A 22,500-nucleotide genomic window follows, 5' to 3' on the forward strand; every position below is an offset into this window, starting at 1 on the left:
CACCTCTCAAGATGGGCCGGGTAGCTGGGAGTACTGTAGAACCGTAATCGGGCCCTGAAAGTTAGGCCCGACAGATATCGTCCTGAGCCCGACAAGTACATTTTGATTGACAGCCTTTTAAACCATCGGGTCCTGTCGGGTCTCGTCGGGCTCGAGCAAAGATCTTCAGCTCTAGCTGGGAGACAAAACCTGATCACTGATCGCTCGTACCGTCAGCATTCGTTTGTTGAGTCACACGAGTTCAATGAAAACACACGCGTACTGGGATTAAACCCAGCTCGTGAAGTTCAGTGAACCTCCGTGCAGACTGGAGTCGAGTGACTTCATGAACGCCGTCAGCATGTTTAAGCCCTCAGACCCCCCGAGGTTTTGTGGCTCTCGGGAACATCGATCCTGAATTCTGTTCAACAGCAGGAGATTTTTTTCAGAGAAAAAGCTGCAGAACGCAAAATCAATGCTCCTTAATGACAAGCTCACCTCACGGCGGGGCCTCCGGCTCGGGGTAGAGATGAGCACCGCGACCTTTACAAGGTGACTATCTGCATTATTACTGACGTTACACACACACTGAGGGGTTCAGCAGCACACATGTGTGTGTGTGTGTGTGTGTCTGAGAAAACACTCGACTTGACACCGTGTAACCTACACATCAACTAATCATGTAGAATATTAAGGGAAGATGCGGTGTATATCAAATAAAAACAACACAGAAAGTCAATAGAAGTCACCAGATGACATCATTAACTAATTTGCATATTTAGATTTATTGATTTTATTTAAAAAGCAAATAAAAATAGTGCAGTGTATTCATGTTTCTTCCTCAAATAACCTAAGAGACGAACAAAACAACTAATTAACAGACTTTAATAAAATGCACACACACACACACACACACACACACACACACACACACACACTTGAGCTCAATTATTCTAGTCTCTCTCTCTCTCTCTCTTTCTTCTATGACTTGTCCAAGGAGAGGCACTCCAAGGTGCTGCTAATTTCGGTTGCCATAGCAACACCTATGGGCACACGGTTGCTACGGTAATATCGCTGCATCCGTCCTAGTAAAGTGACGGCTGTTTTTCCTGGAGATGTGTGTGGCGTCATTGGTGATGTCGTCAAATTTATTCATATTCATAATGTGTTTCCTACATCCTCTAATTTACTTCATCTTTATTTTACATTCCAAAGAGAAAGAAAGATGAAAGAGAAGAACAAACAAAAGAGTTTAATAAATATATGAACCTCAGGATTATTTACATTTTTTAATTAAAGGGGAAATAATGCATATCGAATATATTTTGGTGATATTCTGGTTATTGTAAATAAATTAAGTACGAAATGAAGTGATAGAATCTCAGGTTTACATTTCAGTATAAAGGTACCGAGTGATGTTTCCTCTGGTCAGACTTCCCTGTTTTTCCGACTGCATTTATCATTTTATTAAAAACACTCAGTTTAACAGTTGCGTGTCGGTGATATCCTGGCGTGTGCTCCTGCTGAGCGCCGCCTCCTCCCTCTTCCTCACAGAGTGAAACAGCGCCCCCTAAACGTCCCGTGATGAAGGTGTGGTGAAACGTGGTACTAATTCAACTCAATTCAATTTTTATTTGTTTAGCGCTTTTAACAATTAACATTATCGCAAAGCAGCTTTACACAATCAGAAGAATTATTTAAGTTATTTAGGTATTACACTCCTCTGGTTATTAATAAATATAGAATCAATCAATCAGTCAATCAATCAGTTGGATGAGTCTATCATCATGCCGCTGTCAAACTCTGATCTGTCGGGACGAGACATTTTGTTTTGATGTTACCGTTAGCAACCAGACGGAGGTGTTAGACAGGGTGAAGATTTTTAGGGAAAGAGAAACTTTTTTAAATATAAACTTCCAGTAGAGCAACAACTTAAGATTAAATCTGACCTCAGGGTTAAAGCCAAGACGAGGGCTGTGTACAGAGCGGAGAAAAGCTCGTAGCGCTCGTAGCGCTAAACTGTTTTAGCTAGGTCTTCTCTTTTACAGGATTTTACAGGATTTGTTACAGGACTGTAAATAAACAACACGGGTATAATGAACACTGGGACTAGTTTTAAACGATGAAGTTTGTAAAGTGTGAGTTTAATACATGAAGCTACTTTATCATAAGAATGTTAATTTAGCGCCCGTCAATTGAGTGTGTAATAAATACTTCTGTTATACAATATTAGACCTGTACTGAGCATTGAGCAGCTGGATACGCACATCTGTGTGGGGAAACTGTGTGTGTGTGCGCGCGTGTGTGTGTGTGTGCGTGTGTGTGCGTATGTGTGTACAAATGTGCAGGTGTGGATTTTCTTATATTCATAAGCGGTTAAAGCGGTGACACACACTGTAAAACAAGTTTGTTTGTTTGTTTAAGAACAGAGATTAGAGATCAGATGGTTTACAGGAAAAGCATCACTTTAGGTTTAAAATTTAAATCCACTTTCAGATATAAACTAACAATACTTTTGTTTGTTTTAAACTTGTCATGTGACCCCGCCAGGAATTCACAGGCTCATCTACGTGCACAGACGGTGTTTACAGCGCATCCTTGTGGCTGGACTACTTAACCACACACACACACACACACACACACTGCTATTTACAGCCACATTTCCACTTAAACATCACATCTAGATTTTACAGCTGAATAATTAAAGAAGTGTGTGTGTGTGTGTGTGTGTGTGTGTGTGTGTGTGTGTGTGTGTGTGAGAAAGAGAGAGATGGTTAATAAACTGACATCTTTCTCATGTCTGACACACTTGACGCAGCCTGTTACTATGGCAACCACACCAAAAAAATGATCACATAAATTTGCATATAACTTTAACTTCCTTCCTGATGTGTGTCTAAGCGCTCGTCCTGGTGTCAGCTGTACACACTGCGTGAAAGTTAAATCAGGAACACGAGATTCTCATCCAGCAGGAACTCACGCTTACAGTAAGTGCAAAGAGCAAAGATATGTTAAATACAAAACACTGCTGTGAAAAGGGTTCTTTTGTACTTACTTAAGTTATTGAGATCATCAAACTAATTGTAATATTACACAAAGGTAACCCGAGTAACCACAAAATGCAATTTTATTTAATTTATTGAGACAAAAAAAGGTTGTACGGACCTTAGGGGCCCTATGGGAAAAAGTAAACGCCCCCAGACCTACTAACTGTTTGTGCCACGTTCTGCATCACAACTGCAATGGAGTGGTAACTGGTGATGGGTTCTTCACATCACTGTGGAGGAGTTTTGGTCCATTTTTCTTTGCAGAATTGTTTTATTTCAGCAACATTGGAGGGTTTAACCTGTTTAAGGTCGCACCGGAACCGTAATTTTGTATTTTTGAGCCATTCAGAAGCGGACTTGCTGTGTTTTGGATCGTTGTGCTGCTGCAGAACCCGAGTGCGCTCGAACCCGAGGTGATGAACTGATGGCTGCACTTTCTCCTCCAGGACTGTCTGGTGGAGCTCAGAATTCACGGTACCATCAATCACGGCGAGTCGTCCAGGTCCCGAAGCCGCAAAGCCCCAGATCATCACACTACTAGACTACTACAGTTTTGTACTAAGTGTACAATGTGTACTAAGTTTTGTCTCATCAGTCCACAGAATTCTGACCCAAAAGTCTTGGGGATAATCAAGACGTTTTTTTGGCCCATGTAAGATTCGGACGGGACTAGTTCTACAGGGGGTCCTTAGAGAAATTTCTGTTTCACAGACGTACTTTGTGATTTCAATCCCGTCTGAGTCAGCCATGTCTGTCCTTCTCTCACACGAGCTCAGTAAAAGTTACAGAGCAAATATAAAGTGATTTCTTGATTCAGCAGGTCAGGCAGTAACCCCAGGTCCTGGTGTGAACTTAACTTAGCTCGCCAATAAATGTGGTTAATCACGGTTAGTTTACAACTTAGCGGGGTCAGTTAAGTTCGGAACAAGTTTTTTCCTTAATATATTTTTTTTTTTTTTCGAATAAAAAAAATCCATTTTGTATTTACTCGGGTTATCTTTATGGAATATTAAATGATGAGCTGAATCATTTCAATAACAAAAGAATCAGGAAGGAGCAAAAACCTTTTCATTCCATCAATAATAAATATAATACAATATAATATAAGTTTCAGGAAAGAGTTCAGTGACGTCTACAGAAACGTGTCGGAGTGTTACTGCTCTTCATAGTCTGATCTGATCTGCTGCATGACATCCCAGTCAAAGTGATTAACATTTTTTCATTTATTTCCAATTAACTGATGTAAAATACAACACGTACAAGAAATGTTTTTTTATTTCATTTTAAATGACGATATTCGTGTGTGTGTGTGATTTTCTTAAGTTCAAAAACACAACTCACCCACTGGTTATAAACCTGCAGAGTGTGAAGATGATGATGATGATGATGATGATTACAGGAGGTAAAACACTCTGCCACACACACACACACACACACACACACACACACACAAAGGAGATCCTTCAGTCATGTATACACAGAGAAATCTCATTAATCAACTATTTATAATAATAATAATAATAATAATAGATTTTATCCCTCATGTTTGGTCCTGAACTCACACCCTGTGTGTTTAACTCCACACACTTTGGTCTTCAGTGAGTGAACAGAGCCAGTCTGACCCCTAGTGGCAGTACACCTAAACTGTCCCTTCGGTTCAGTAAAGCTCAGGTGCGTCTGCATCCTCGTCTCCGCCCGACACTGGCACGGTGCCCTACAGGGTCACATGTTTATGTGTGTGTGAGGAGTGTGTGTGTCTCTTTCTCCTGTGTTGCAGGTCAGATGTTTGATGAATCAGTCAGTGGTGTTAAACAGTTCTGCGTCTGGAGCGTCAGTGATGTCGTGTTACTGCCTCCAGCCTCCAGCTCATGAGAGATAAACGAGACTGAGACAGAAAATCCGCTTCACACTGACGGCTGCGCTTTAACATCCACATCGCTGCTTTAGACCGGCGCGTTTAACCCAGGTTTCACTGATAACTTCATTAATATGCAAAGCAATAAAATAAACATTTTCAATTCCTATGAAATAAACATTTAATTATTTACTCTGCCACATGATGGCGCTTCAGCACCAAAGACACGTCCAGCTCCTGTTTTAATAGACACACACACACACACACACACTCACACACACTCGCACAGTTCATGAGTAATGTCTTGATTTTAACATGATGATGATGATGATGATGATGATGAAAAGCACCGATTAAGATAACGAGCTCGTCCTTCACTACTTCTGAAATTTATTGGATTTATTTAAATTTCGTCTGGTTTCTCATCACGTTAGCTCTCGCGGCTCTGATCAAAGCTCTAATGTGCCTGTGGATCTGTAAGCTCTGTTCATCAGCGACGGTGAGAAGGACGCGAGGAAGATGTGAGGAAGACGCGAGGAAGACGTGAGGAAGACGTGAGGAAGATGTGAGGAAGATGTAAGGTAGACGTGAGGAAGACGCGAGGAAGACGTGAGGAAGACGCGGAGCTGATGACGAGCCGCTCGTCTCTGAACCCGGCTCCAGCGCTGCTTTGCTGAAACCAGTTTGTTCTGCCTGATCTTTAATTCAGAGAGTGTTAACCAGCGAGAGGAGGAAGGGGATTTTTGTATTCAGGGCCACGTCTGCACCGAGACCACGCTCTGATCTGAATCTGCCTCCAGCCTCTGACTCAAACCTCACACTTCTGTCAGCCTGCACTTAAAACTCTCAACACTCAAGTCTGCTATTAATACTGACACAAAGACGAGCTGCATGCACATCAGTGAGAGCCTCTTTAAAATCCACACGACTCGAACCTCAACCTTCTACAAACCCCAAACTCAGCTCGCGGTTCGACTCCATGTTTCACTAAAATCTGATGTTATACGACAGAGTGCAACAATAAAATATTAACGATTATCCTGCAAATGTACCGTGTGTGTGTGCGTGTGTGTGTGTGTGTGTGTGTGTGATGTACCAAAGTGATTGGAGTTTTTCAGTGAATCAGGATCAGATCATCACCACCACAGTGCACTGATCTCTCACAGAGTTTCCCAGCCGTTTCCCTCGGAGCTCACGCCTGTACTTAACAAAAGCTGGTGCCACAACCCCACAACCTCCTCACAACAGTCCAGCCCCTAAACACCAAACAGCAGAATAAAAGGGTCTTTTAAACAGTTTACTGTGCACGTCTCATTATTCTGTGTGTAATATTAGAGACGAGAGAAAATCAATTCAGTTCTGAATCCTAATTCCTTTGTGTTCAGATTCATGTCTCGCCACAGTAGCTTATTTCTACATTTATAATGGAGATGTCCCGGTCGATCAGAGGTTGACTGGAATGTTCTGGATCTCAGTGTGATCAGACATGATGAGCGATCAGCCTCAGGTGTGAACCCATCCTGTGTGCACCAGCTTCTGAGTGGCGCAACAGAAACACATTTTATGGTGTTCATCATCAAAAGATCTTTTCTCCCAACTCTGTCAGAGAATTAGTCTCAAACCCAGGTTTTATCTTAGAATGATCTTAAAATAGTTTTAACTGAAACCTTTTGCTCCTTGAAATGTTCTCCATCACCCTTGGCGTGCCGTGGAACCCGAGACTACAGAAGGAGCCAAAAGTTTTGAGAGTGACATAACTATTCATTTTCAAAAAGTCTGATGCTTCAGTGTTTTTGGATCTTTGTGTCAGATGTTACTGATGTTCTGAAGTCTAAGTCCAGGCCTTTCGTGCTGAAGGCTAGTATTGAGAATGACATTAGGTTCGTGTAGAGAGTCGATATTCCCAGTGTGGATCTTCTTTATAAAGACCTCTGCACTTTACCCCCAGTGATGTGTTGAGGAGCTCCATCATGCTGTTCATCACCAAACTGAAGTCACTCTCGGAGGACGTGAGCCCCGGCAGTGAAGATAAAAGAGTTTAATACGTCACTGAGCCGAACAAGGAGTTCACACTGTCGCCTCTTCAGGCCTCAGGATCGGGGTTGTGACGTGTTTAACAGGTGTTTGGTGGTGAGGTTGTGACACTCGGATCATCAAGTCTCTGATTAAATCAGGCCACGCCCACTCGCACCCAGGACACGTTACACGTCACTGCAGTGTTTCAGACAAACACGAGGACAAATCCATACACAGGAGAACCGGCAGAATCAGACGTCCAGCATAAACAGATTAGAGAGAGAGAGAGAGACGAGGATCTGGTGAGCAGTGGTAACCATGGAAACTGACTGAAGCCGTAGAGATTGATGAGGAGATTACTGACTACTGTGTAATACATACAGTGTAAAGTATTAGATAAAGGATTTCAGCCTTCGATATTTATATCTTGATTTGAAACCTAACAAACCATATCCCAGGCAGAACGTCCCCCATCCTCACCATCAGACAGTGGGGGACATCCTCCCAGACATCACATCACCGTCTCAGTCAGGGAAACAGCAGGTATCACATCAACATCCACCACCGGACACACAAGTACTGAGAAAGTTCATTAGTGCTTTCCTTTCATCTTTATCTCAAACTTAATACTAACTCGCGTTTAATAGGGCGTGGCCCAAAGGTCTGGACCCACACTCGCAGAACCAACACCACCCGACCGATCCATCAGAAACCGACACCGAACGCTCGCAGCGCTGAGGGAGGAGATCATCAGATGTGATGCGGTGAGAAGCGTGTGGCGGTGGTGTGTTCACTGTGAACACCGCCGAGTCAGAGCCGCCTGTTGAAGCGCTCGCTGTAATTTACACCTTTTAGTTTCAGGATCCAGATGTTGGTGGGACGCTGTTCAATCAGAATCAGCTTTAAACAGCAACTTGGACTTTAACATCACTCCGTGTGTCCCGCCTTTTAGTTTGGTGGTGTTTTACAGAGTAAACAGCTTTTTACACTTCACACACACACACACACACACACACACACCTTTAATAAAGTGATTTAACATTATTTAGCTGATACCGAGTGTATTTTACTTGTATTTACACAAAAACAACTGAAAGCTCCTGAATCTGGAGTCTGTTATCAGGAGCTGCGTCTCTCGACACTGTAAAGATAAATGTTGACTGGATTAATGCTGTGTTGGTGCCCCAACGTCCTACAGTCTGGGATCTGTTGAGACAAACAGGTAACACTGTGCTTTTAAAAAAACTAAAACTGAATAAATGTAAAAAAAATAATCAAGTTGAGCCATTAATTTAGATTCGACGAACCCTCCGCTCACTGTCACGTGTTTAATCTGCTCCAAATATAACAGGAGTGTGTGTGTGTTTTTTTTCTCCAGCTCCGAGGTGATGTCAGGCTTCCTGTCTTTTCCGATAAACCCCGCCTCCTGCATGATCTCAGTCTTATCTGTGATTGGTTAGAAGCTTTACTGTGTGTGAGATGTGAGCCAATCAGAGAGAGAGAGACAGAAAGAGAGAGAGGTGTTTGTTCTCGCTGAGTTTACTGATCAGTAGCAGAAGTTTACACGCCCCTCTGATTGAGGTGGTTACATGATACACTTCTGATTATTTGTGTAATGTTGGGAGTGTACAGAATAACAGCTAATGATGTTCGGAATAAAGTTTTATCCCCATCAGAATCAAACCTGTTGGTGGGAATGTTGTGACACACTCCGTACAAACACCAGTCAGACAGCTCCCGAGTCCAACAGTGTAAAATCCACAGGAGGAACGAAAACACACTGATCTCACAAAGGAAAGAACACCAACCAAAAAAGGTGGAAAAGAATAAATGAATGTGTTCAGTAAAGAAAAACCGTGTACAGGGACAGTTTGTACCAAATGCTCCAGCTGTGTTTAACCCCACACACACTCCTGCGCTCGGCTGCTTTCTGACCACGTGTGCAGACTGAGAGGAACGCTGGAGGTGTTTTAATGAAGAGATAAAAGATCCAAGCTCGGTCCGGGACTCGTGCTTCAAGGCCTAATGTTCTGCAATGCTAATAAGAACGAGTTCCTTATTGTTCACGAGGGAAAACATCTTCCTGCTTCAGGTCTTACATCTCTGACGCAGCTTTTAAACCTTTATGACCAACATGGTCTCGTCATCCTCAGATACAGAGCCATAAGATCCAGATCCAGCTGATCTCCTCACCACGAGACCATCCAAACATCATGTGTCCTTGTGTGATCAACACAAACATGTCGTTTTAAACCATTACCATCAACTGTTTATCATCAACTGTTTGCATGAATATGCGAGATTAAGACACGCCCTCATATCCTCCTGTGATGTTCTGACCCGACTTTCCCCTTCCTATGTGTGTGTGTGTGTGTGTGTTGGGGGGGGCTTTGTGTCTATGTCGATTCTGTGTTTCAGGAAACCCGTGCCAGCGCTCAGCGTGATGGAGTTCTGCTCCTCCTATTCAGGGTCCAGGTGCTGTTGGTCTCCATCAGACTGTGAGGCTCTTCAGAACCCTAAAGAGATGTTGCTTGACATTTATCTGGTCTATTAGAGCAGACTGTCCTCTCGCCATGACGGATGGTTTGACTCATGCAGACACACTGGAACATTACTGTAGTTTAAATGACATTTAAATGGCAAAAAGAAGTGTGTAGGCCGTCACACTCAGAAACTCTCAGATCTCAGGAATCATGGGCGTCACAGCAGGAATGAAAAAGCATCCGATTTTAACACATCTCCTAATCTCACTGTCTGGTGTCACCCAGATGAGGAAGGAACCCTGAGAGGAACCGGACTCTCAGTGGAACCCCTCCTCATCTGGGTGACACCAGACAGTGAGATTAGGAGATGTGTTTTAGTTAAAATGAAGTCCACATTTATGATCCACAACACAGGGACATTGTGTTACCTTCACGCCTGATCTCTCTGCTGCACGAAACTGACAACCATGAGCCATGAAGAAGAGAACATCAGCATTCATCAGGGAAAAGGAGCAACAGACTGAGAAAAACACCTCATTCCACTTGTTTAATCAGTTCTTCTTGCTCTCCTACGTACTGTAGCTGGATTAGAAACCTGCCGCCACAACAGCACTTTGAGGACAAGACTGAGGATCAGTACTTGAGAGTAATGAATTTAATTCATTCTAATTAGCACTAAACACTAGAGGAGCATCAGACGTCCTGCTGTATGATGTGCATTTGTTTGGACGTCACTAGAAGCATGAGGTTAAACCAGTACACAGAGGAGATCTCGGGCTATTACCAATAAACACACTGTCTGTTAGAGACTGTGCAGCTCAGAAGCCTCTGGTGAAAGCACACATTCCCAGCATTACTGCTGTAACACACCTGATCCAGCCCAGGAAGCATCGTTAATTAGCTGATTAGGCAAATAAAGAGTGTTAGATGAGGAAAATAAGGGACAAAGGGTTCTCCAGTACCAGGGTTAGGAACCCGTGACTTATGGCACTTTCACAACACAGACTACATCCACTCGTCCACACTAAGGTCCGATCTGTTTGTGTAACGTGAACACTCCGTATTACACTCGGGCACGGATCAGCATCCACGCTTGGGTCAATGTGAACATGTGATCTTAAGCACAGTACAGGGAACTCTGGCATGGCTCAGGTTACATACTGTATGACAGCTAGCCGTATGTAAACAGGGGAAAATGTCTGAACCGCACGGCCAGAGTGGATACGGTGGGAAGACAGACGAGACGGACGCTCCTGACACGCCCACGCTTTTATCACAAGCCACGTTGGTCAATTCTGGTTCTTGTTCAAATGAGATTCGTTGTGATAATTACACGTGTTGGTATAAAGACACGAGTCAGCTGTATGTGTCCCACGTTTAGCAGCCTAATGCTAAAACATGGAACCTGTAATAAGGCTTCAGCTTTTGATGGTAAAAAAAAATAGCAAACACAACAAAATGTTCAACTCTTTGGCAAAGATTTACATTTATAGCATTTGGCAGATGCCCTTATCCAAGATGACCTCCATTTTTATCTCATTATCTGAGCAGTTGAAGCTCAAGGGCCCAACAGGGGCAGCTTGGTGGTCGTGGGGTTTTGAACATTTTTCAGGCTTGATGGAAACAACAGCTAGCACATGTTATGGCCATATGAACAAACTTTCTATAATTAATTTTGACCGGGTCTTTCGAGGCGGATTTGATGGTTTCGGAATTCCTGCATTTTGGGATTGCAGTAGATGGGAATCAGCTACTCTATGCCTCTTTAGTTTGTCTTTTTAAACCGTGAATGATGCTCCTCTTCCAGCACATTTTCCCGTTTCTGCCTTGAGGCAGGTTAGTGCGTCTGCAGAATGTTAATCATGACTCCAGGACGTGTGTTTAATTCTCAGAGGCATTTTACTGCTTACAAGCTGCACCCATTATTCCTATGTTATATCTTCAGGACCTTCACGCAGGTTCCAAGCCAACATTCTCACGCACAGAGTGACTCGGGACTTCAGAGGGTGGATGGCGTGACGCAGCTCTGGTTATGTGGAGGTCCGGCAGAACTCTGCTGCTGTCACTGTTCCCACTCAGAGCTCATCATCATGTCAGAGCTCTCCAGCCATCTCACTCTTACTTTTATGGCTGAGGAATGATCACGCACCAGGACGGCGGCTTAATTAGATATTTCTGGATTTATTGTACATCAGATTTTCAAAAGCTAGTTTAATCAGCATGTTGATTAACCACTGAATAATTTCTAAACAAAAAGATATGAATATATATATCAATTCTTTAAACAAGAGGTTGGCTGTTTAAACAGGTTTAATCCTGAGCTCAGGTTTCTGTACATGGGCACATGTCAGTTTAAACCACGCTTTGTCGCTTTAAACTATCCAAACCCATTTCATCAGGGAAGTCGTGGTTTATCTGTCAACAAATCCCCCGGTTTCCTCAGGAGGATCCCAGTTCCCAGTTACGTTCATTTTTTCCTTGTTGCATCTCCACCAATAATTCCAGCACTACCATCAACACCATCTCTGCCATTTCCACATCAATACTGTCTTCATCATCAATGCCATTTCCTCCATCAGGACTCCTCTATCATCATTATCTCATTATATCTATCACACTATTATCTCCATTATCATCATCATCATCATCAACATCAATAACACCATCTCCATCATCAACACTATCTTCATCAATAACACCATCTACATTATCAACACCATCTCCATCATCAACATCAACTCCACCACCCTCGCAACAGCATCCCATTTAACACCAAGTCCTTCTCCACCAGTATCATAAACAGTGTATAACATCTCCAGAGACACATGTGTGTTTATGCTGAACACAGGAACGCTAAATGTTTCTTATTCTACAAGAGCTAAGGGGTTCCTCCTTTCGTGCTGCGAGTGTTCTGGATCAGTTCTGATAAAACACTAACTTCAGATCGGCCCAAAGAGAAAAGTCGAGTGGTGTTTGGTCTGCTCCTGTTCCAGCTTCCACCGTCAGTGGCGTACCCATGCTGGTGGTCAATTCTGTAAGACACACTTCCTGGTGATCCAGACCGTGGCTCCGCCCTGTATGTTCATAATTACTCAGATGACACGTCCTTTCATACTGACAGCTGAGAGATTAAAGGGTTAAACCCTGCTGTGTGAATCTGAAAGATGAGACAGCGCTGATGAGGATTCATCCCATTTCCATCTAAACACATGCACTGAGTGTGTGCATCGTTAAACACAATATAAACACAGACATCACTGAAGGGGTCCGGGGCGAGTCGGGTACAAATACTGTTAGCTTTGTTTGTGCAGTTTATTGCAAATAGGTGTCCAGTTATTATTATTATTATTATTATTATCATTATTCATCAGTACAGGTGTGTTAGTTGTAGTTTGTGTATCAGGAAGAGAGTGTGAGGGTTTAATAACTGTCTCTTTACATCACACACACACACACACACACACTACATTACACCTGGAACTTCAAATGCATTCTCCGATGTAAGAGCTCTCTCTCACACACACACACAAGCGCGTGCGTGCGCGCGACTCCGATTTGTTTTGGAGGAAGCAGAGCTACAGCGGTGTGTGTGTGTGTGTGTGTGTGTGAGATCCTCACCTGTCATAACTCCAGCGGCTGTAGGACATGCTCTTACTGTTGCTCACTCCGTCCATCCCCGCGCTGTCTCACTCCCTGTCTCACTCCCTGTCTCACTCCCGCCGGTGATGCTCCTGCGCGCGCTCCCGATACAGTACAGCGCAGAGAAGCGCACGCGCCACACCGCCCGGATCAAAGAGCACGGACTGAACCACTGCGGGGGGGGGGGGGGGAGGGGGGGTTGGGGGGGGGGGGGGGTGCGTTTAAAACGTTGCAGAATAACGGAGTGTACCAACGGAAGGGGTGTGTGTGTGTGTGTGTGTGTGTTTCTACAGTCACTATAGAGGGTTCAACTGAATCCTGAACACATACATTACATATGCGTATGGGGGGGGGAGGGGGGGGTTATATATGCATTATGAATATATACTGTACCATTTGGCGGGGGGGGGGGCACTAATAATACTGATTGTGCCTGAATTATTTATATATATATATATTACACTTATAATGACTTTATAATACAGACTGTACCACTTGGAGGGGTGTGTGTGGGGGGGGTAATTTCTCTCACACACTCCTCATGTTCATGGTTTATTATCTGATCATTCTGATTCACACACACTCACATTCCATACACTTTTCCAAAATTTTCTTTTGATTTTGAATCACACCACCACTTAGTACCGACACACACATATGGTTTTTACACACACACACTGGACATTCTGGACATTCGTTTACACTAGTGGCCACTGCACAACTACACCTGGTGGTCACAAGTCACTTTAAATAAATCACTTTTTAAGCATTTTTTGCACGGCACTAGTCACTTTAAATATGTGAATTGCACAAACAGTGGACATTATATTACCATTCTTTCATCACTATTTATTCTAACACCATTCCACACAAAATTACATAAATATACCTACCCATTCAGCTGCTCTTATTGTTTTATATTTCTTCATACATTCTTCAAATATTTTCTATATTGTGTATTTTTGTCGTACAGTTATTTTTTTTTAACTTTAGTTTTTATATTTTATTTTGTTCTTTCTAGTTCTATTTACCCTTTATTTTAATTCTCATATTTATTTCCTATTACTATTTTTAGTATTCTATTTTAGGTCACAAGCAGTTGCCTAAGCATTTCACTGCATATCGTACTGTGTATGACTGTGTATGTGACAAATAAAATTTGAATTTGAATTTGATTGCTTTGCCCCGGATCCGAGCCCTGGATCCCTCTGGCCCTGAAGCTAGAAACCTGATCAAGCCCAGCTTACAGCTATACAATGCACAGAGAGCAGAGACTCAGTGCTCAGTTTGTGCTCCACCAAGAATCGACGTCAGCTCTCTCTCTCCTCTGTGGAGAGTTACACTTCTTACCAGACCCATTCTGAGGGTTACTTCACCTTTGGAATCAAAGTTCAGCTCTTTCCAACACTCCTGGTAAAATAAACTGGATTCTGTAGATCTCATGGCAGGCGTCCTGTAACATCATCTCTTCCTTTTCAGCATTTAAGAACGAAGCCAGCCTCTCAGCCTTTGGGAAAACTCGAAAAGGCCCATGTGATCACCAAGCTGGAGTTGTGCAGAACCTACAACACCATCAGAACCAGAGATGAAGACAAGAGGAACTCTGTGGTGCTCCAGCACTCTTACAAGGCCTGGTCGATGTCCTCACCTTCTCCAACGTCTCCTGTATGTAGAAGGAGAGAAATCTTAGTTCCAAATTCTGTGACTGAAGCATTCTAACGTCTTTCCTTTGACTCATCCTCAAATAAAGCCGCCGTGTGTGTGTGTGTGTGTGTGTGTGTGTGTGTGTGTGTGTTGTAATGAGCTTTACACACTCAGATCGAGAACACAATCAGCAGGCTTTTAGAGACACTTCACTTCTGACCTCCTCATGATACTGATATAGCTCAGTGCCCACACAGTGTGTGTGTGTGTGTGTGTGTGTGTGTGTGCGCGTTTAAAGCTGTTTTAGAGAATGACCCGACCAGATTCCTCACAGATGAGGATCTGAATGTCAGGATTTATTGATTTATAGCTCTGAGTTTAATAAAATAAATCTCCTGAGTAAATCCTTCACTTCCTCTCAGCTCATTGAAACGATCCAGAGTTAGCGTTAGCATAGAGCGACAGGAATAACAGATCAGTTCATTAAATAAGAGACTTCATTGTGAAACCTTGTTATTTATTTTAAACACATTAATATGCGCTTTAAACGTATCACAAGCAGAAATCATTTATTAGATTTTTGATTAACGCGTCAGTGTGAAGACTGTGTGACGACAATCACAATAAAACACGCCCGTGTTCGCTGCGTCACCTGGAGTAAAAACATAATGAATAACACTTTAACTTGTTTTTATAAACTACTATATACATTTTTACGTAACGTCACGTGTCTGTTCACCTACATGGAAAAAGTGACGCTAGTGACTAAACCCACATTCACACCCAGTCACAGAAGCACTTTCAGTAAGAACACACATCTGATAACGTTATGGCGTCTTAAACAACACGCCGTCTCTGCACTCATCACTTCTAAGTCCTTCTGAATCGCCTCTGAACCGTCCGCGTCGTTCTGCTCACGGCTAACACTTAGCTACAAAGCTAACCAGCTTCTAACACAAGGCTGAATCCCTAATCCCTCTCTAACCCCTGATCAAGGGCACTAATTAGTGTGTGGAACAGGGGATTGTACACCCTACACAGTGCACTAGCTTTCCATTTAACACTATTTGAGATTCGACCCCAGAACCATTAGATAATAATGAGAAGAGGTGGCCAGGGGTAGCTCAGTGGTTAAGGCATTGGACTACGGTTCGGAAGATCCCAGGTTCAAACCCCACAACCACCAAGTTACCACTGTTGCCTACAAATGCCTAAATGTAAGAGGTGATATATTATTCAGTATTAGTCACTGTTAGCTTTAAATGATGTTCTGAAGCATAAAGCAGTGCGTATTCCACAGGAGCACTGAATGAGATAATGCTAACACTAATGTTAGCAAACGCCACCAAATCAATCACAAATCAATCACCAAAATTTATGATTACAAAATAAACTTATCCTTAATCTACTTATTACCTTCTTCCATTTTTCACACGCTTGTTTCTCTTCTCAATAAGTTACGAAGTCCAAAACGACACACTGCGTATTAAACAATCAGCAGAACAGAAGCTATCGGTCGCTAGGTTACTCTTTCATCTGTGTGACAAAGCGTCAGGTGACCCAGCAGGTCATCAGGGGGTCATCAGGGGGTCATCAGCTAATCTTTCTGTTATTTATTGGCTCTGAAACAAACCTCAGACTTAATTATCACAGAAAATATCACAGCAGCCTAACGTCGCGCAACGGTGACTGATGTCATGGTAGAGTCATGTGACTGCAAAATATCAATACGCACATTAAACACTTCTAATAAACAAAACAACAGCGTTACGTAAGTATTGTTATATTGTTACATTGTTTATTGTTATAATGTTACATTGGTACTGTATGTTGTGACATCATGCTGCCCCGCCCCTATTTTTACTTATTTAAAGCGAATCTCATCGAGTGTCTGATATCTCATACACACTTGTCTGGACACAAGCCTCAGGATTTCACTCGCAGGGATCTGATTGGCTGAGCGTCAGGTGAACACGTGTCTGTGTTTGGCTTCTGGATTTTTTTAACTCTGTGAAACATCTTCTCACTTCCTGCATCCACATCAAGGTCAAAAAGGTCAGAAGTCACACTCAGCTCATTCGCTCGAGAGTGTGTGTGTGTGTGTGTGTGCGTGTGTTCATGGATCAGGTTTGTGTTCATCATTGAACTCTTTCTGTCGGCTCAGTGTGGAATCTTAAGCTGATCTGAGCTGGAAATAACTTCACTCTCACCATCGTACAGAAGGAAACCTGAGCTCGAGTAGTTTTACACTCGACTCTTACACCAAGTGAAAATCGAAATATATTTATATATTTTAAACAGGAAATTATTTCTGCTGCGTTTCAGGCGAAGCATTTTATAAGATGTTTGGTTTAATCACAGACTTTATTTGTTATTATTATTATTATTATTAGAGCACCAGGAGCTGTACAGGGAGAACGATTCGAAAGTTCTATAACAGAAAGACCGAGTCGTGCAGCCGGGGTCAAACTTTATCCCAGCGATATCACACACAACTTCCAGACTACTGAGTGTTTCCTGCTGATCTGAGAGCAGCATCGACTACTCGGCCGCGAGCTCTTCACCTCCAGACGCAGTGCATCATGGGACGTGTTTCAGATTTAGACTGAAATCTAAACACTCTGTCTGACCCTAATATCCATCTGCTGCTAATAATATTAAAATTAATATTAAAAGAGCTGATAATATAATATATAATAATAATCAGCTCTATTAAACTTATTATAAATGGAGATCTTTAAATCCTCCACACACACACACACACACACACACACACACACACAGAGTCAAGCTCTTTCCACAAGAGCAATCTTAACTTAGGAACATATAAAAATACTTAAGACAATAACATATAAAAGTATGAAGTAAAAACCTTTAATCATGTTCAGAGATTCATTTCCATCTTTTTTAATTTCCTATATTACAGCGTGAGAAAAAAAACAAAAACTAGGAGTTTAGTTCCTCGTACAGAAACACACTGATGCGCACAGGAAGACGAGAAAAGTGAAATAAAAACACACGAAACGCTGAAACTGACACAAACGTGTGTGAGGACGGATTCACTCAAGTCTCCAACTCAGTCTCCAACACTCTGTCAGAACACACACACACACACACACACACACACCTCAGACAGAGCTGTGCAAAAGTCCTGAAAGAGTTTCTGAGTGAGATTCCTGAAGATTAAAGGCTTAACGCTGGAGAACCTCCATGGCCTTTAAAGCCGCTTCAGGTCTCAGAGTCTTCAGGAGCTTCAGAATAAATTCAACTGTAAGTTTGAGGAGAACCTTCATGGATCTTCTGCAGATTTCACCTGCTAATGTTCAGAATCAAAGTGATCAGAGTTTACTGTAAGATTTAATCAAACAAATGTTTATAAACGAGGAAAACGCTCCACACACACTAACGTGAAGACGTGAAGACATGAAGACATCTATGTACGACTTTTACACAGCGCTGAAGAATCGACTTCAGAATCAGAACAAAAACAAAAGCAGAATTTGATCCTCAGATAAAAAAAAATTAAATAAAAATGATCAGTTTTACAGCAAATGAACGAAGGCCAGAAAAATGACCAGTTTATTGAGTTCTGGTTAATAATCAGCCAGCGATGGTCCTTGTGGAGGCACTGGGGGGCGCTGTGGTCAGAAAACGGTGAGGAAACAAGCCGAGAGTGAGGAGGAGGAGGAGGAAAAGGAGGAGGAGAACCTGAGAGTCAGAACAGAGCCAGGAAAAAACAACAAGAGGCTGAAAGTAGGACGAGGCGTCTGTGTGGAGGAAATACATCAACATCAGAGTGAGAGAAGGAGTGAGAGAGTGAGAGAGTGAGGGAGAGAGTGAGGGAGAGAGTAAGAGAAGGAGTGATAAAGTGAGAGAAGGAGTGAGAGAGTGAGAAAGAGTGTGAGAGTGAGATAAGGGGTGAGAGAGTGAGGGAGCGAAGCATAAACGTGTGATAAAGTGACAGAATGAAGGAGTGAGAGAGTGAATGTGAAAGAACACTGCCTGGAGCAGGGAGAGTGTGAGTCTCAGGCTGTGTGTGTGTGTGTGTGTGTGTGTGTGTGTGTGTGTGTATAAATTACACTCTTAATTCTCAACCAGCTTCACCCTCTGATCATAAAGACCACGTGAACTTCTCCCCTAAAGTTCAGCAGATAATTATCAGGTGAAAGAAGACAAATGCAGCAGAACACACACACCCACACACACCCACACACACACACACACAGAGCTGCTAAAAGCCAGGTGATCAGCGTTCCTGCCGCGTGCCGACGCTTCAGTCGCTGTAAGGCAACAAAAACCTCCGGGATACAAAAAGCGTTGACGTTTAGTAGAAGCGGCGTGTAGTGTTGTGTAGAGACGAGGTCACGCGTTACTCTTTATACACGCGGCCGTGATGTCATGGTACGGTGACGTGAAGGTGAGACGCTCCGTGGCGGTTCGGTCCGTCCAGTCGTGACGTCTCCGAGTCGCTGCATGTGTTTATATTACTTTGAAGACATGCACGCGTGATAAAGGCGGCGGTTCATCCAGACAGGATGTGATGTCAGAAGGCAGGGTGGAGGGGCGGGGCTTGGTGATAGCAGCTGAATGAGCGGCGATGTTGACGGACCAATCAGACGATCACGCAGTGGCAGCCGCTCTTGTCCTTCTCTTTGCGCGTCGGCTCAGGGGAGGGCGGGCACTCCTGCTCCTGGAACTTCCTGTCAGGGGAAGGAAGTGGGTCACACACACACACACACACACACACACAGTTACATACAGGGCCAAATCAAAGATTCCCTCCGACACCTCATTAAAATCTTTTTACAAAATCTCTGCAGTGTGTGTGTGTGTGTGTGTGTGTGTGTGTGTGTGTAGGGAGAAAGAGAGAATTTAGATGAAGAGATTAATGATGAGTTCAGATCTAAAACTATATTATTGTCTTGGTTTTGTCGCCCCCTTGTGGTGGTTTCAGTTCTGTTCCCCTCCCTCATCTGGGTGATAACGGATAGCGGGGATTGATCTGCACTCATACTGTGTGTCAGAAGGCTGGAGGTTCAGTAGAACAGGAGATGTGAAGAAGTTCATCTGGTGCTCGGTGGGTTTTTATAAATGGACTTGACAATACTGTTCTTACAAGAACTCTTCAGGTCAGCTGATCTTCATGTCTTAAAATAATAACTGAATGTTTTTGTTTACTTGTGTAATGCCATATGTGTTATCTCAGATAACATAAATAAATAAATCATTAAACAAAAACGCCTTAGAACCACTGAAACCACCCCTTAGAAAGGGGTGCATAAACTTTTGACTGGTACTGTGTGTACAGTACAACAAGGAAATTTATCCAACACAGAACTGATTGAAAGTCCCGCGTTGTGCTGAGTGTGGTTCAGGTCATCGTCTTTCTCCATGAAGAAGTTCCTCTTGAGTTCCTACTGCTGCTCCATCATCAGTAAAGATCAGTGAGAAGGTTCCAGAAGCAGCCGTGCAGGCCAGGCCATGACGCTAACTCCACCGAGCTTCACCAATCAGATCGTATCTTCTGGATCATCAGCAGGTCCGTTCTCTCTCCACACTCAGACTCTGCACTTTGGTAGAACTTCCTCTCAACTCCAGGACTTTAAAAGACCATCTCTGTGTGTCTGTGTCTGAGTGAGCTTCAGTCCAACCTTTCTGGTCTTCATGGTGGAACAGGTGAAGCCCGTGGCTCAGAACAAGACAAGAGCTTCAGAGCTGTTAAACGTTTAAAGAAGCATTGTACACACCTGGGCACCAAGAAACATCTGTCAGTCACATGGTCCAATATTTCTTATCAGCTGATCAATGGGTGGGGCCAAACAACAAGTGCCACAAGGGTCAAAGATAACAACGAGGGTCTAAGATTTGTTTAACAGGTCTAGATAAAAATATCAGGAAATGGAAACTACAATTCTAACCTGTCCTTTATTTAATTCAGTATAAAAAAAACTAACTTTGCTGTTCCAATACTTTGAGAGGACGCTGTATACACACACACACACACACACACACACACACACACGAGAGAGAGAGAGGGACTAAAGTCGGTGATGCACAGATGAGGAGGAGAAGCTGGAACTCACCTGATGACGCGGACGAGCTCGTGGAAAGCCTGGTCTATATTCATGCGGATTTTAGCCGACGCCTCCATGTACGTGACTTTGAGCTGTCGCGCGAGCTGCTGCCCCTCCTCCTGACTCACCTGCATAAAAAACACACACAGACACACCTCAGTTATAAATCAATAAGACAAAAAAACTGTAAAAGTATAAACAATGACAGGATGTAATGAGTCCCTCTGAGAGAAAACGAGGTGAAGATCCTCAGGTTCGCTGAAAGACGCTGAGCAGATCCTCCTGATGCACCGCGCACACGCGCGCGAGAGAGAACTATGAATCCTCTAGAGGGCAGTATAACACCAAATCTGTGTGTGTGTGTTTATATGAACTCAGTGACACCTGGTCTCTCTCTCTCTCTCTCTCTCTCTCCTCCTACACACAGCAACTCAGAGTGAAACCAGTTACTTTATATCAGATCTAAAGTCTGAGATTGGACCAAGTCTGGATGAGTCGGTGTCTGAGTGTCTGGGTGTCTGGGTGTCTGAGTGTCTGGGGGTCTGAGTGTCTGGGGGTCTGAGTGTCTGGGGGTCTGAGTGTCTGGGGGTCTGAGTGTCTGGGGGTCTGAGTGTCTGGGGGTCTGAGTAATTGGGTGTCAATTTCTGGGTGTCTGGCGCTCGTCTGTCGCAGATTAAACTCTAATTAATGATTAATGATCTCCTGATGATAAACACAGGAATGAAAGCAAAGAGAGAACTGGATCTAATCAGAGTGTAGAGTGAGAGATTGGCAGTTTACACACACACACACACACACACACACACACACACACTGTATATATATATCAGCCAGGTGTACCCTAACCCCTAAACCCTGAACCTTAAATCATAAGCCCCTTAATCATTAAACCCTCAACCCTAACACTAACTCTTACACCATAAACCCCTGAAGAAGCATCTAACTAATCATAGGTAACTTCTTAGAAACAAGTGTATACACACACACACACACACACACACACACACACACTCTCCACCTGTCTCTGCAGTTCGAGATCAGCCTTGTTGCCCACGAGGATCATGGGAAACTCATCCCGGTCCTTCACCCTCAGAATCTGTCTTTGGAATTTGTAGATTTCCTCAAAGCTGCAGGACACACACACACACGCACACATACACACACACACACACAGACAGACACACAGACACACACACACACACAGTAAGTAACAGGTTTACCAAAAGGCGGACGTCTCTCTCATTTATTTAATGAACAGAACGTCAGTGTGAGAGACACAGCGGAGCCGAACCTCAGGAGACGTCTGTCACGGAGACCAAAGGGTTAATGTACACACAACACAGTACATTACTGTTTACACCACACACACACACACTCACACGCACACACACACACGCAGTCCTTGAAAGGAAACTGAATGTCACACAGGTTGGCTATCTAAGATGGGAGAGGAGAGTGAGACAGGAGGAGTGAGACAGGAGGAGTGAGACATGAGGAGTGAGACAGAAGAGGGGAGTGAGCTGCACGATTAATCATTATTATCGATTAATTTGAAATTATGGTTTATGTTGGAAAAAAAAAGATTTTATAACCGCGAGCTTCTGTAGTTCTGCGAGTTTTTACAACTATTTATTTTATAAAAGGACATTTAGGTCTTCAGCTTGCACTTTACCAATCCTGCATATTTTGGTAAAATAACCAGAACGTAAAGACTGGTGAAAGTTTACTTTATTAATTCCAAAAGAAGGTGTGTGTGTGTATGT

At 43.2% G+C, this 22,500-nt stretch overlaps 2 protein-coding genes across 4 annotated transcripts in view; both read right to left on the bottom strand.

Moving 5' to 3' along the window:
- tub (TUB bipartite transcription factor) overlaps positions 1-13,111 on the bottom strand; it is a 43,208-nt gene extending 30,097 nt beyond the window's left edge. For both annotated transcript variants that reach the window (XM_053513413.1, XM_053513411.1), the window contains exon 1: positions 12,999-13,111. In XM_053513413.1, coding sequence (XP_053369388.1) covers positions 12,999-13,054 — 56 coding nt within the window. In that variant the 5' untranslated portion in view covers positions 13,055-13,111. The remainder of the gene's footprint in view (positions 1-12,998) is intronic.
- Positions 13,112-18,547: 5,436 nt separating this feature from the next.
- rras2 (RAS related 2) overlaps positions 18,548-22,500 on the bottom strand; it is a 22,258-nt gene continuing 18,305 nt past the window's right edge. For both annotated transcript variants that reach the window (XM_053512862.1, XM_053512861.1), the window contains exons 4-6: positions 21,756-21,864; positions 20,747-20,865; positions 18,548-19,363 (exon numbers count right to left, since the gene is read on the bottom strand). In XM_053512862.1, the coding sequence (XP_053368837.1) occupies positions 19,276-19,363; positions 20,747-20,865; positions 21,756-21,864 (316 nt within the window). In that variant the 3' untranslated portion in view covers positions 18,548-19,275. The remainder of the gene's footprint in view (positions 19,364-20,746; positions 20,866-21,755; positions 21,865-22,500) is intronic.

The sequence above is a fragment of the Clarias gariepinus genome, chromosome 15, assembly GCF_024256425.1.
Source record: "Clarias gariepinus isolate MV-2021 ecotype Netherlands chromosome 15, CGAR_prim_01v2, whole genome shotgun sequence".
NCBI lineage: Eukaryota > Metazoa > Chordata > Actinopteri > Siluriformes > Clariidae > Clarias > Clarias gariepinus.